General features: G+C 41.6%; 1 protein-coding gene across 1 annotated transcript; it reads right to left on the bottom strand.

Annotated features, from left to right (window-relative positions):
• Nucleotides 1-1,876: 1,876 nt before the first annotated feature.
• On the bottom strand, nucleotides 1,877-16,480 carry LOC136857554 (hexamerin). Its single transcript, XM_067136309.2, has 8 exons — nucleotides 16,373-16,480; nucleotides 8,828-9,591; nucleotides 6,242-6,400; nucleotides 5,976-6,149; nucleotides 4,739-4,867; nucleotides 3,757-4,072; nucleotides 2,428-2,564; nucleotides 1,877-2,329 (listed from the first exon to the last, which is right to left on the bottom strand). Exons 1-8 carry the CDS (start codon nucleotides 16,455-16,457, stop codon nucleotides 2,036-2,038), a joined length of 2,058 nt encoding a protein of 685 aa, XP_066992410.2. The 5' UTR covers nucleotides 16,458-16,480; the 3' UTR covers nucleotides 1,877-2,035.
• Between the last annotated feature and the right edge of the window lie 210 nt (nucleotides 16,481-16,690).

The raw sequence follows: 16,690 nt of genomic DNA, 5'->3' as shown, positions 1-16,690 counted from the left end.
TTGTCACAGAGGAGTTAGAACAAATCTATCTTCCGCTGTGAGATTTGTATAAAAAAGACTGAAGGTAAGGACACCCAAATGTTTAGCCATGTACAAATATCACGCCAGCCACAATGCGCCAGATTAGATATGAAAATATGAATACAGCTAACGTGCATCTTCCATCATTTGCCTAGTGCGAAAATCAGAAACCGCGGAAAAACATATTGGACTAACCGCGTAGCCAACTCGCTCGTTAAACGCTAATTTTGGACCCGGCCTCGAATTCAAGCAACACGCTGACCATGAACATTCCAATTCCCCTGAAGGTAGGGGCGGTAGAATAACACCCCTGCCTGTCGTAAAAGACGACTAAAAGGCCACAAGGGGCTCCTAACTTGGGGGTGTGGTTGGCAACTACGGGGCCCTTCAGCTGAGTCCTGTCCCACTCGTTGGCTGAATGGTCAGCGTACTGGCCTTCAGTTCAGAGGGTCCCGGGTTCGATTCCCGGCCTGGTCAGGGATCTTAACCTTCATTGGTTAAGTCCAATGGCCCGGGGGCTGGGTGTTCGTGCTGTCCCCAACATCCCTGCAACTCACACACCACACATAACACTATCCTCCACCACATTAACACGCAGTTACCTAAAATGGTAGATGCCACCCACCCTCATCGGAGGGTCTGCTTTACAAGGGCTGCACTCGGCTAGAAATAGCCACACGAAATTATAATTATTATAGCTGAGTCCTGGTATTGCTTCCAATTACATGTATTAGGCTCCTTACTTTCATCTGCCCTATCCGACCTTCCTTTGGTCAGCTCTTGCTTATTTTCGACCCCGATGACATTAGATTGCGAGGCCTAGTGAGTCTTTCATTTTCACGCTCTTCGTGGCCCTTGTCTTTCTTTGGCCGATACCTTCCTTTTTCGATGTGTCGGATCCCTTCCATTTTTTCTCTCTGAATAGTACTGTATAGAGGATCGTTGCCCAGTTGTACATCCTCTTAAAAGAATAATCACCACCACCACCATCTCAGGCGGTAGTGTCCTAACTTTCTGAGCCCAAGTATACGAGTTCCATCCTGACTCGCTCCAGTGTTATCTAAAGGGGCTTAAATACCTCAGTCACGCAAAAGAAATCCTGCTGGACATTATTACGGCACCTCGTTGGGGTCTGTTATCATAGTCGTTACGCTAAAACTGTATAGGACATAAATGATCTAAATTGCATTCTCTATAATTTTTTGACAAGATCAATAACATTTAAAAATTAAATTTTAGGCGCCCTCCCCTAATCTACCATTTCATCCAGCGCGAATACAATTATTTATAGCCTAGACTGTACTGTCTTATTCCCCGACTTTAGGTACAGATTTCCATTAAATTCCCTTTTCCCATTATCTCGTGGTTCGGCATTGATATGGACCTAGCAACAAAAATAGATTTTCATTAACATCTCTGTTACAATAGGCGTAAAAATGTAGGCCTATAATATCGGAAGTTTAATTCTATATAACTTTCCTTATTTGAGAATGAAATGTCGGGCATTCCCCTAAGCTACCATTTCACTTAGCGTAGATAAAATTATTTATAACCTGGATTGTGGTCCTCATTCTGCGACTTTACATACCGATTTTCACTAAATTATCTTCAGCTATTTCCTCGTGATACCCGTACATATGGATAGAGTCCGCGAATACCATTATTTCTTAATTCTGAGCAATATACAGACAAAACTCTCAGTTTATATTATAGTCTTGGAAAGTGAATGGAATGGATAAGGTGAAATTTGAGGGTAATCCTCTCTCAAGAAGCTTTGCAGATCTGGATTAGAACCATGTAGTTCATGTACCTTAAGGTCGCAGGGAGGTAAGAAATCAGTTTGAAATCAAACACATTGTAAAGTTTCAGTCTTTATTGTACTTGAGCAGAAATGTGATTCCCTTAACATCATGTCAAGAGGTTGGTGTTTATTTTCCTTCGATGTTAAATCATTTCTGAATCAGTGAGTTGTTATTGACTGAAAGATGTTATTCTGCCTTGTCGAAGAGCGTGATCAGGGGTTGTTGATCTCTTCTTGAGTCTTGTGGTAGACGAGCACGTCCTTCTGGTAGATGTTGGGTACGAAGAATGTGGAGGATTCCCAAATGGTGCGGTCGAATGGGTAGCCCAATGGAGTGGTATCCACATCATCATAGTTCAAGCCAGTACCGCAGGACACGACTGAGGGGTGGGTGTTGAGGTCCTGGCCTTCATAGGGTGTGATCACCACGAAGAAATTAAGAGGCAGACCAGACTTCCTACCATGAGGGATGAGGAGGCGCTCGGGGAATCCGCAGTGACGGAATGCCTGAAGAAGAGGAAACAGAACATAATAATTAGAGAACTGTACCTAGGCCATCACCGGGCAGTAAAAGATCTGCAGAGTAGTAAGGACACAGCACTTACAGAGCCAATGTAGAGGGGCTCCTTGCCTTCCAAAGCCTGGTTCACCTTCTTCAGCAGGATGTTGGTGGTCAGCTGGTCGTGGACGACGGCGTTGGAGTCGCGAGAGCTGCGTTCAATCACGTTGCTGCCAGCAACAACTGTGGATGAGATGAGAAACAATCAGTGCAAGGTTTCAGGCATTCGGCGTCTCCAAAGACTGCAAAAAGAGTTGAAAATTCAAACGCAAATCCCCAGCCGGTTTTCCAATCATTCGACCAGGTTAGGCATAGAAAGAATGAAGGCCCCATCTAGCTGTGAGGATAGAAATTGTGTCGGCTGCCGAAGCCTGTCGCACTCATCTGGGCCAATGATTAATGACTGATAGATGAAATCAAATTATTAAATGATCGCTCCAGTAATTGCAGGCGAAGGCTTACCCTAACCCACAATACATTCTGTAATTAGCTGGTTGCATGCAGCCATGTTTGATTACTACCTGTCAAGCTAGAGAGTATACAATTCCTCTGATTACGGAAGAATACTATTCCCTGCTATATACAGATGGCAGAGTGTTCCAAATAACTTAGGCTGTATGCTGCTAAGAGAAAAAAGTCTACATACAAACGGATCCCATCATGACATAAGGCTTAGGCATTATCCGGGAACACCTATCAAAGGATAACCTAGTGCATTAGAAATAATGAAGGCCATGTATCTTTAAAAAGTTCTCTGCCTGCCAAAAACTTTCCTCGGAGACTAATCTATGAGCTCACGAGACAACCCTTCTATATAGAAGCTTTTTACGTTACGACGCCAAGCTTTACATCAAGAACTGCAGGATGAAAAAAGCTAATACATATGGATAGATTTTGTACCAAATAACGGCGTAATGGCGTCAGAATTGATGAATTCTGACTACGAACTGCGGCATACCATGACGGGTTTTCTTGCAATATGTTCATAAAACCATTGAAAAGGGCAGGAAAAACAATATGACTACGACAGGCATATCAAGACGAGATATCTAACCTATTAATAATGAATACTGCGGAGCAGCACGAGTCCTCTAGTTACATCATTATTTCAGAACAAGATATATATGGTAAAAGAAGCTAAAGGTGCGGAGTTTTCTCAGAAATGGTTATAGATGAATTCTTGAAGTAAATGTTTTCAATATGGAAATTGAATGAATTAATTAATATTTACACGTCAGAAAAAAAGCAAGGACTTGTGTTTTGAAACAGTATTCGTAATTTTTAGATAATATAATGCGACTGGTACAGAAGATTTTGATAAATTTGTGGGAGAGTATCTATTCAAAGTGTACAGAAATCGTAAGAAAATACTCACTCTCGTAGGGGAAGCGGTCGAGCTCGACGGCGTATTTCCTCTTCTGGTTGAGTGTGAGTTCACGGCCCAGGTAGTCGAACTTGGGAGCCAGGTAGAAGCGGACCATCACCTTAGCAGCCTTGTCGCTGTTCACGTTGACACGAACGGTGAATGGCTTGTGGTTGAGACGCTGCTGACGGACGCGGATGTCCAGACTGTCGGCTTCTTCGACCTTCTCAATCTCCACGGCGTTGTTGAGGTTGAAGAAGAAGTCGTCGTAGTAGGTGATGAGCTTGTCCACATCGACTGACTCGATCTTCACTCCGGGGAAAGCGAGCTGCAACAACGAAATAGTCCTCGAAGGTAAGTGGATTATTGTCAATGTGATTATTTTTAATTGCAGTTCTTGGAAAACTTCTAAACCTGAATAGAAACAAAAATTAAAGTGAGAAAAGTCATAACGTAATACTACTGAGATACTAACAAAACTAGCCCCATGGCACTACAGTCCTGAAGGGTGTTGGCCTACCAAGTGACCGCTGCTCAGCCCGAAGGCCTGCAGATTACGAGGCGCCGTGTGGTCAGCACGACGAATCCTCTGTACTGAGATACACTTATACTAATAATTCATGAAATGTGGAAGAATTTTGTTGAACTGAGCACAGCATTCTCTTATAGGCTGAAGTAATAACGACGAATGTCAGTAGCTTTATCCTCAATATCCGAGAATTGACGAAATTAGATTCAATTAAAATATTAATGGGCATTATTATTTCAATTTGAGAATGGTCTTAATTAAATTCAAGAGTGCCTGTTTAAGAAAATATTTAGCATATCATGGGAGCCGATTGCCTTGATATTTTTATCATTTGAATGTAATCTATTCTCAGCCTAGTCAGGCTTCTGCCTTCTAGAAACACGTCCGTTCGACAGGTCATGTAGTATAATTGAGGACATTTCGTCAGCAAAGAATTGTGATTACGTATTTGATATGAGAACTCACCTGATCACGAGTGTAGCTCTTAAACTGGCGTTTGTATTCATTGAACAGATCAACGACCTTGTAGAGGACGTTGTAGTAAATAGGGTCTCTTAATGCAGTCTCGAAGTGCTCCAATGCAGATGGTGCGACCTGAAAATTTAAGGAAGTACTTTAATTAGTAGAATAATATTAACCATAGAACGTATGACTTAAGTACTGGACTCCTTAAACCTATGTAACAAAAGTTCAAAATCAACATGGACCACTGAATGAGAACTGAATGTTTAAGATCTCAATTCTTCACTGAGGCTATTGAGTCCCTTAATATAGCGTCGGCATTCACTAGACGAAGATTTTAAGAAGAAATGAAGGATAAATACTAACTATACACTCATTTAACATAAAATAATATTTAGCTTAATCATTAAATGAAGAAAGAAATATTAACGAAAACTGACAAAGTACAATCAGACAGTAAGAAGAAGAAGAAGAAGGTTATTGTTTTGCGCCCTATTAACTACTTTTCACTGTTTACGCCGAGGTGCCGGAATTTTGCCCTGCAGGAGTTCTTTTACGTTCCAGTATATCTACCGACATGAGGCTGACGTATTTGAACACTTCCGAATACCACCGGACCGAGGCAGGATCGAACCTGCCAAGTTGGGGTCAGAAGGAAAGAGGCTCAACCACCTGAGCCACTCGGCCCGGCCAATGAGATAGTTTCAAGGATTACAGTATAGTCGGATTAGAACAAAGAGAAGCCACTTTCCCATGTCCAACTCACCAGCGACCTTTGTAGACAACTCGATCTACAATTTTGCTAGTTGCTTTATGTCGCACCGACACAGATAGGTCTTATGGCGATGGGACAGGAAAGGCCTAGGAGTGAGAAGGAAGCGGCCGTGGCCTTAATTAAGGTACAGCCCCAGAAGGGGTAAATGTAACTCTTCCATCATCTTTCGGATGAAGGAAAATTGTCAATCATATTGCTAGAAGTACGTAAGAAGAGAAAGGAGGTTGGCGCTGGAAAAAGAGGGGCTGTAAGACATTTAATTACATTTTAAATCACCACACCTACACGAGCCAGAATTTGTGTACGCAGGTTACACTTGCTGACAAATAAATGTTGTGGAGACCCATGAATAAGTGTAAAGTAAAGGCTTGCATTGTCATCATAGTGTAAAGTGGCCTTTATACCTGTTGTTATTTGAGTCACAAAATACTATCAACAAACAGTATTTAAAAGTATTATACGTACTCCGTGTTCGTGCTCGGGATCCACGATGTGTCCGTACAGGGAAAGCAGCATTCCGAAGTAAGACTTGAAGTACAGCTTGTTGAGGGAGTCAGCGTTACCTTGGATGATGTTTCCAAGAACTTCAATGCCGTCAGTTTCATTGATGAAAGCTCTTCTGTAACCATCAACGTCGTTCTGCAAAGAGGAAACATATCTCATGTGGCATTTGAATATCCTAAACACTCTACTATATGACAGATTATGGCAATGAATCAATTTCAACTTACAGCGATGAAGGAGTGGCTATCAATAGCATTCCTAATTCTCCATTCAATGTTCTTGACTTCGTCTACGTCGACGAGGTCGTTGTCGTGCACCCTGATGCCCTCAGGACGAGCAGGGACAGCCTGTCCGTTGGGGTAGTGGAGGTGGGGGTTGAAGCCAACCTGTCAAACAATACAAACACCTGTCAGTTCTACAAATGTGTAAACAATAGTTATTACCGTAGAACGTCAGCTATCTGAACAAGGGCTTTTCTACCTCTAATGAGTAATTTCAGAGCTCTTCAATTAGCATAGTGAATACTATTTCGAATCTACACCCGAATACATAACCTAAAATTTTAGGTTTCCGTTATGAAACCGTTTAATTACACGTCAGTATTTGATATTCTCTCCCGGTCAGTATCCGAAGCAGTAGGCTCATTTAGGCAGTCTTGTCGAGATATCCCCTTAAATACGTGAACAGATTGATTGATTGTCAGAGTAATTGAGAGGATGCGTGATGTAGAGCTATCATTAGGTTAAAGTATACATAGAGAATATTAATCACTTTTGACATTATCATAACACTACTACTCAGTTTGTATGTGTAATTGAAAATATATATGGTATTATGTAATAACTTCGAAATTACGTCACTATGTACGTATATCGCGGCACTAACTTCGCCATTTACAAAGGCATAAAATGGATAAAAATAAAATAAGTGTCTCCATTATTATCCATTCTACCCCTCCGCTTTGATATCATCAATTCCGAGATCGACGCCCTCTGTATTTCTCGTCTTTAATATAATTTTCTATGTCTCAATGTCCCTTATATTAGTCACATTCAATATTTTGACTCTATTTCTCGGTGAATTTCTTCGTTTTCAAACGTCCATTAGATACAACTTGACAACATTTACATAATAAAGAATGATTATGCCGCTGAATCGATTATAGATTTAAAACAAAATGAAGTGACAAATGCAGACATAGAAGAATATACATTACCATCAAATACAAGTAAAATTTATAGACATGATAGTGTATAGGCTTTTGGGATTATGTCGTGTCAAGAAAATAAGGTGAAATTCTTAACGCTTCCGAGAAAACTGTGCTCTGCGTCCTCAGAAGAAATATCGACTGTCCACGAGAAAGGCTTCTTAAACAATGACACTTTGAATTTCGGAACGTTATAATAGAAGTGGAAATGGTACGTTCATTCGCCACCAGATGGCCCCCAGGAAGTGGCACAACGCTAGCGTTCGAAGCGAAAGCTGACTGAACCATCACAATCAGACTAAGCGGTTCACATATGGTGTTTGCGTAACATATGGCAGGTTTTAGAGATAAGCCTGGAATGAAACAACTGGCGACGAGGAACGTACGAATTTGGAAAACACCGAGACGAAATAACAACAGTGAAGGGACCGTGAAGGGAACTACCTACGTAAATTCTTAATGGCTGGCAACCAGATATTACTTAATTGATAGCCAGAGAGCCCTACATCCCAGAGAAACGACCAAGCAAACTCACGGAAGAAGTGAAGAGAAACGCCTTCTTGCCTTACATTCACAACGCCACAGATCGAATTGTCAAGGTCCTCCGCAAACACAATATAAAAACCGTGTTTGGCACCGCCACTAAAATTGCTCGCAGTCTGAATAAAACCAAGGACAAATTGTCCCCACTTTGACATCCTGGGGTATACGTGCGGTAAAGTATACATCGGCCAAACGTGCCGGTCCATTGGTACCCGCATCAAAGAACATGAACGTAATATTCGTCTCAACCAACCTGACAAATCGGCAATAGCTGAGCACGCTCTATCGTCGCGTCATGATGTCATGTTCAACGATGCTCGAACTCTTACCCACACTAGACACTACAGGTCCAGGATTATACGGGAAGCTGTGGAAATGCGTAGAAATCCTAACAATTTCATCAGGGGCACTGGCTATCAATTAAATAATACCTGGTTGCCAGCCATTAAGAATTTGCGTAGGTAGTTCCCTTCACGGTCCCTTCACTATTGTTATTTTCTCTCGGTGTTTTCGAAATTCGTACGTTCCTCGTCGCCAGATGTTTCATTCCAGGCTTATCTCTATGTCTTGCACCTGCCATATGTTACGCAAACACGATATGTGAACCGCTTAGTCTGATTGTGATGGTTCAGTCAGCTTCCGCTTCGAACGCTAGCGTTGTGCCACGTCCTGGGTGGCACCTGGTGGCGAATGAACGTACCATTTTCCCTTCTATTATAACGTTCCGAAATTCAAAGTGACATTGTTTCAGAAGCCTTTCTCGTGGACAGTCGAATTTTCTTCTGAGGACGCAGAGCACAGTTTTCTGCGAAACGTTAGGAATTTCACCATATTTTCATGACACGGCATAAGCCCAAAAGCCTATACACTATCATGTCTGTAAGTACGGGCCGTGAAAGCATTAATGGCAACAACAGTGAAATTTAGCTATATGCATAATATAGATTATATACTCGGAATTTCCTGCGGTGATATACATAGAAGGTAGTCTCTTTTGGAATGCAGAGATATGTATATAGCCATGTTTTAAGCTGGAATTAATCTTAAGATATATGTACTGTACCTTCACGGGATTGTAGATGTTGGTGTCGAATGTCTCGACGCTTGGGAATCCACGGGACAGACGCTCCAGCTGGTAGCGGGCCAACAGCTGCTGGCGAGTGTAGTAGAAGAGTTCTCCACGGTGCTGTGCTTTCAGACCGTACTTGCGGGTGTTCAGCCAAGCAGGGTACTCGTAGTTAAGGTAGGTGAGGTACGTGTTCAGACCGACGTCCTCGCTAAAGTAGTTGAGGCGGTCCAGGTAGTTGTGGACGTGGCTGGTGTAGTTGTAAGGGATCACATAGGGACCTGGTTGATGAGACATACGGGCTTCGTAGGCTTTCTGGATGACAGTGGTGTCCACGAACAGCTCGGGGTACACCTCATAGGGGGGTGGGAGGATGATATCTTGGGTGTCTGGACGGTGCAGCACGGCTACCGAAAAAGCATACACGAACATGCCCTCATTGACACGATCACGAGCCCAGCAGGCGGTCTTGTAGAAGGTGTCGTAGTCCTTGGCCAGGAAGAAGATGTTGAACAGACGTTCCACCTGCCAGATGTGATCCCTGTAGAGGACAGAGAACACCTCTCCACGAGGCAGCAAGTCGTTATGCTTGTACAGAGCCAAGAAGCGTTTCACCTCCTGGGTGTCTCGGTAGTTGTTGAGGCTGGCTTCCAAATCGTAGGCATTTCCAATCTCAACCTGTTCCGTGAACAGATTCTGCTGGTGTGGGCGGATCAAGAGCTGAATAATGTTCCTCTGCTTGATCAGAAAGTCCTTATCAGCTGGAAATAGAATAGAAAATATAAACTTCTTTAAAACTTAATCTTAATATAATGAAAGGGCCCAGGAACCAATTTTTTAGGTAAACCAATTTTATCCCACTATTCTTTAATAGCGAATGTTATTATCCTCACATTTTTATTAGCATTGTGATTTGTTGCTGAAATGTATTCTGTAATAACACTCCGCACAAGCCTAGAAATAGCTACAAAATGAGCACTTCTTGTGTTATCATCTGCTGTATAATATTCTCATGGAACTCAGTGTCATCACAAGGCACATACGCCTGAAGTTGCCTTGAATCTCAGTTTTATGGGAACTTTGTAAGTTGGGTTTACATTCCTCCCAGGTGAACGAGCACATCCTCTATGAACTCCTACGAAGAATGTAAGCGATAAAAGATCTTTAATATGCAAGGTTTTAGTGCAACCTGCCATAAGTTTATTGTTGATGTTATTTGGGTCATCAGTCCATAGCCTGGTTTGATGCCGCTCTCCATACCACCATATCCTGAGATAACATTTTCATTTCTACATAACTGTTACATCCTACGTCATTTCTAATCTGTTTGCCATATTCTTACCTTGGTCTACTCCTACCATTCTTACCACCTACACTTCCCTCAAGAACAAATCAGTTGTGTCTTAAGATGTGCCCTATCGTTCTGTCCCTTCTTCTGGTTAAATTTCGCCAAATCGTCCTTCCCTCACCAGTTCGAATCGGTACCTCTTCATTTGTGATTCAATCTACCCACCTCACCTTCTCATTCTTCTGTAACACCACATTTCAAATGCTTTTATTCCCCTTATTTCTGAGCTAGTCATCGTCCACGTTTCACTTCCATACCATGCCACGCTTCAGACGAAAACATGTTTCTAATTCCTATTATAATGTTCGAAGTGAGTAAATTCCTTTTCTTTTTAAGATGATGTTGAAGGTTATATGGTTGTAGAAAAGGTGGATGCTGCATACAGGAAATTCAAGGAAACCTTTGGAGAAAGAAAAACTAGGTGTATGAATATTAAGAGCTCAGATGGGAAAACATTTCTTGGGAAAGAACACAAGGCAGAAAGATGGCAGGAACATAGTAAACAATTGTATCAACGGAAAGAAGTAGTTGAGAAGGTTCTGGAACAAGAAGAAGCTGTTGATGCTGATGAAATGGGAGATCCAATTTTGTGGTCAGAATTCGACAGAGCTTTGAAAAACCTAAATAGGAACAAGGCACCTGGAATTTGTTGATGAAAAAAATAAAAATATTACTAAGTTACTAAGTGTCGTCCCCGCGGTGTAGGGGGCAACCCATCTGCCTGTCACTCGGCGGCCCCTGGTTCGATTCCCGGCCGGGTCAGGGGTTTTTAATTGTAAATGATTAATATCCCTGGCCTGCGGACTGGGTGTTTGTGTCGTCCTTAACGTTTCTTTCCTCACATTCAACACTTAACACTTCCGCCATTTACAAAATACACGCAGGTTCCTCACATATGGAGCAAGTAGGGGCAAAAGATCTTTCTAGGTCGAGGCCCCGAACAAATAAAATTATTTAAAAAAGTTACTAAGTACCGTCTCCTGTCTCCCTACTCACTACTGCGGCAGAAAATGCTCTCTGGCACAACGCCGTATTTGAGGGTAAATGACAAAAGAACCAAAGGCAGGGCAGGCATTTAGACAAGTGAGAATATTGTGGACTGTCACGGTATTATCCTGAAAACGAGGCTTGCAGTGCTGTCTCAACGACGCACTGTTCATCAACGTCTTGGAAAAGTGTGGATATCCAACTGTTGAGCACGCGGACACACTGGGGCGAAACGTTAGTAATTTTACGATAAAAAAGAACTAAGAGCTTTAATACTTTGAAATAAGTAGAATTTACGAGGATTTTACAATGTGGTTTGTAAACGTTTAATGAAGCTATATTCATCTTCCTATCAGAGCCTTCCTTGTTTCCTCCGTCAGTCCAGTGGCGTCCAGTGCAGTTTAACCAAACTTCAGTAATTCCACCAGTTCGTTAACGTAAAGGCTCCTGAATCAAATCCCGAGGTTAAGGACCTGCACATGGCCTACTTTGTAGATATACCCAATAAACTGAAGCAAACTATATCCCATGACACTACAGCCCATGGCATACCAAGGGAACGCTGCTCAGTCTGCAGATTAAGAGGTGACGTGTGGTCGGCATGACATATCCTTTCGGGCGTTATTGCTGGCTTTCCAGACCGAGTTCTAAGAAACTATTTGAACTAGAACTGCCAAACTTAATTTACCTATCAACATCAACTAGCTCAAAGAACATACGTAGTAGCCACTACCAATAGGGATGCGTGTAGCAACAAATTAACAAATTAATTTTAATTTTATTTATTGTATTGATGGAGACAAATTACCTCATGGAGGTCACTGTAAGTACATGGATGTGAATGTAAGGAAACATCTTCACTGGGGTAATTAGACTAATGTGGTTGTAAATAAATAAGGTTACAGATACCTTCATAATTATTAAGAATAAAAACGAGAGGGTGCATGCCACTGATAAGTCCACAATTAGTGTACGGAACTGGCACCAAGATTAATTACTTAGGAACTAGAATAGATCCACAGGAAAGCAGCAGGATTTGTTCTGGGTGTTTTCCGACAAAAGTGTAGTGTTATGAAAATGTTACAAACTCTGAGCTGGAAAGACCTGTGAGTAACGAGATGAGCAGCAGTATATTCCGAACTGCTACTGGAGAAATTGTGTGGAAAGGCATTGATAAAGATAAAGTTGGATTTCAAGAACACAATTTACCAAGGGAGATGTTCAATAAATTTCCAACTTCCTTGAAATATTTTAAGAAAAATGTAGGTTTAACTATTGATAGAGAATCTGCCATCTTGGCAACAACCTTAGTGGAAATCAATATTTATTTATTTATTGATTGATTGATTGATTGATTGATTGATTGATTGATTGATTGATTGATTGATTGATTGATTGATTGATTGATTGATTGATTGATTGATTGATTGATTGATTGATTGATTGATTGATTGATTGATTGATTGATTGATTGATTGATTGATTGATTGATTGATTGATTGATTGATTGATTGATTGATTGATTGATTGATTGATGTTCAAACATTCGAATTTCAATAGCAGTTTTAGGTACAATTTTCACGAAATGTTCAAGTTAAGTACACTACTACCAACAATGAAGACTTACAATACAGTAGTATCAAAAATGTATTTTGTCTTATTAAATTGGGCTGTTGAGAAAAAAATATTTTTCACTCAAGGATTCGGTAGTGGTTAGTCTCATACTAATATTTTAGAGGTGGGGGGAGGGGGGATTGACAATAAATGAGAGAAGTATACAGGTTGCCAAACCAACAATAAAAATACAGTCAAAACTTTGGATGCGACAAGTGTACACACGTAATATAGATCATCAAATCCTATTGTAAAAAACAATAATGAACGATAATATCACATCACAACAAAATAATACGAAACTGGATTTATTGCGTTCAATTAAATATTGTTTCTATTTGCATTTTCCCCCATTTTCCCCATGGAACTACAGCCCTTGAAGAGTCTTGGCCTGCCAATCGATCGCTGCTCAACCCGAAGGCCTGCAGATTACGAGATGTCGTGTGGTCAGCACGATGGATCCTCTCGGCCGTTATTCTTGGATTTCTAGACCGGGGCCGCTATCTCACCGTCAGATAGCTCCTCTATTCTAATCACGTAGGCTGAGTGACTTCGAACCAGCCCTCAGGTCCGGGTAAAAATCCATGACCAGGCCAGGAATCGAACCCGGGGCCTCCGGGTGAGGGGCACGCACGCTACCTCTACACCACAGGTTATATTTGCATTACTGTTCTTTAATATCGAATGGTAATTGATTCATTCAATCAAAGTTAAAATTTGGACGCTTTTCTTTTTTCACAATCTGAATTACACATGTTTAAAATTTAGGACTATTTTCCATCCGAAGGAACAGGTTAACCAGTAAAAGAAGTGTGATTAACTGCCATCCCCGGAGGCCTGGGTTCGAATCCCGGCTAAGCCACGAAATTTGAAAGTGGTACGAGGGTTGGAACGGGGTCCAAAAAGCCTCATGAGGTCAACTGAGTAGAGGGGGTTTCGAATCCTACCTCAGCCATGCTCAAAGTGGTTTTCCGTGGTTTCCCACTTCTCCTCCAGGCAAATGTCGGGATGGTACCTAACTTAAGGACACGACTGCTTCCTTCCCTCTTCCTTGTCTATCCCTACCAATCTTCCCAAACCCCACCAAGGCCCCAGTTCAGCATAGCAGCTTAGGCCGCCTGGGTGATGTACTGGTCCTCCTTCCCGGTTGTATCCCCCGACCCAAAGTCTCACCCTCTAGGACACTGCCCTTGAGGCGGTAGAGGTCAGATCCCACGCCGAGTCCAAAGGAAAAACCAACTGTGTGCGGAATACAGATTAAGAAAGAAAGAAGAAAGAAAGATGAACTGCTCGTTACCGAAGGGAAAGAATAAACAAAATTTTGATTGAATTTTTAAGTCACTAAATTGAATAAAATACAAGAAATTATGAAACTTAATTTTTTTCCCCCAGTGAAAGTAAAAATTCGGATACTTGCAATAAAGTAAAATGTTCTTGCGGTATATCTGTTTTCGAAGCCAAAATTCGGGACAATCGCGCTTTTTCAGGATACATGGCATTTCTAAATCTACTGAGTTTGATTGTTCTAGCTCTTATACAGTAGTTCCTGAGGAATGTGTACCTATAACTTTTAAAAATGTATCTTTCGGAAATGTAACGTAAGCTGTCAGCTAAGGCCCCGTGGCGGTGGTGCCACAATATTTATATAACGAATAGAAGTTTGTTGTAGGAACACATATTATACATAATTTTGGACTGGGGAAAGCCAAGATATGACAAATCAAACTATTACTTTTTAATGACTTTTCCAGTCCAGGTGATCTCCCATCACCAAGGGTGCCCATAACCGGGGGCAAGGGAAAGGCAAAAATCTAGTGTAGTCACGCGTTTTCCTTTCAAGAAAATGATTTAAAAGTCAGTATTACGTAAAAGCGGTAGTACCGTCCACCGCCAACCGGCAGAGGATACGGTGGGTTATTCTACCGCAGAATACAATTCGCCATTTATCTTCCAAAACATTAAAATTACTACATACCCCCAGGTCTGGGACCCCCTCTAGAAACTGCCATATGGGCGCCCATGCCCATCACACCTACAAGCAATGAACCGATTACTGGGATCCCATTAGAGTAGTATATTCGACTCTTTAGCTGAATTTGCCAGTGAAGTCGCAGGAGTCCAGGTTCGATTTCTGTCCGAGCTGTGCATTTTAACCACGTCTGGTTAATTCCTATAGCCTGGGGGCTGTGATTTTGTGTTACATCTTCATTTACACACAACGCTTCACAATAGAAACGACATAAGAAGTACGCAGTAGTAATAGTTCTATGTCGCACCTCAAAACGGGTTGGCGTCAAGAAAGTTATTAGGCCGTAAAAACGGGTTTAATCCACATATAATGCCGACCCCAAGTAGTTTAGAGCAGACCACGGAAAGTAATAAAAATAATGAAAACCCTCAAACCTGTTTCCAGTCATTCGACTTGGTCAGGAAAGGAACGAATGAAGCTCCCATCTAGCGGTGAGAATAGGAATTGTGCCGGCTGCCGAAGCCTGTTGCCCTCCCCTGGGTAAATGATAAATGACTGACAGATGAAATGAAATGTTAATCGAGAGTGTTGATGGAATGAAGGAAGACAGGAAAAACCGGAATTTCAGGAGAAAAACCTTTTCCACCTCCTTTTCGTCCAGCACATATCTCAGATGAAGAGACCGGGATTTGAACCACGGAACCCAGAGGTGAGAGACCAGCGTGCTGTTGCCTGAACCACGGAGGCTATATAATAATAATAATAATAATAATAATAATAATAATAATAATAATTGTTCGACTCCTTGGTTGAATGTTCAGCGTTGAGGCCTTCGGTTCAGATGTCCCGGGTTCAATTCCCGGCAGGGTCACGATTTTATTCGCTTCTGATTAATTCTTCTGGCTCGGGGACTGGGAGTTTTTGTTTTTCCCAACATTTTCCTCTTCATATTCATACAATATACTACACTACTAACCACCGCAGAAACACGCAATAGTGATTACATGCCTCCATATAGGGTTGGCGTCAGGAAGGGCATCCTGCCGCAAAACAGAGCCAAATCCACATGTGCGACACAGTTCGCACCCGTGACCCCACAAGTGTGGGAAAAGCGGTAGAATAATAATAATAATAATAATAATAATAATAATAATAATAATAATAATAATAATAAGAATAAGAATAATAATAAGAATAATAATAATAATAATAATAATAATAATAATAATAATAATAATAATAATAATAATAATAATTGCTTAAAGTAGCATCTTATTGTGCAATTGCTATTTCCTTTACGTCGCACTGACACAGATAGGTCTTATGGCGACGATGGGAGAGGAAAGGCCTAGGAGTTGGAAGGAAGCGGCCGTGGCCTTAATTATGGTACAGCCCCGGCATTTGCCTGGTATGAAAATGGGAAACCACGGAAAAACATCTTCAAGGCTGTCAACAGTGGGACTCGAACCCAGTATCTCCCGATTACTGGATACTGGCCGCACTTAAGCGACTGCAGCTATCGAGCTTGGTGATTGTGCAATTGAAGGATACACAAAACTAGTCAGTGGTAAAGGAACGGAATTATTTAAAAAACAATATTTAAATTAAATATTATATTTCTTACCGACTTTCCGCTCCCTGGGTGGGATCACGGAGCCAGCTGCCAGGGCTGCCACAAGAGCCAGTACTACAATGGTTGCCGTCCTCATGGTTGTGTCTGTCGACAAGAACAGACTGAACGGTGCTGGTCGCGGTTTATATACCCGTCTGAGGGGTTCAGAGGTCATCTGATAATGTTAATCATTAGCTGAAACTCGTTATTGCTTGCAATATCTCTAAAAAAAACTCGTTATTGCTTGCAATATCTCTAAGCGAATTTTGAGAGCGAAAAATATAGATGAAGTCCTCACTGGCTTAGAAAAGATACTGCCAGATTTCCCCT

Source organism: Anabrus simplex, chromosome 1, assembly GCF_040414725.1.
Source record: "Anabrus simplex isolate iqAnaSimp1 chromosome 1, ASM4041472v1, whole genome shotgun sequence".
Taxonomy (NCBI): Eukaryota; Metazoa; Arthropoda; class Insecta; order Orthoptera; family Tettigoniidae; genus Anabrus; species Anabrus simplex.
This window is presented reverse-complemented; position numbering and strand designations above follow the sequence as displayed.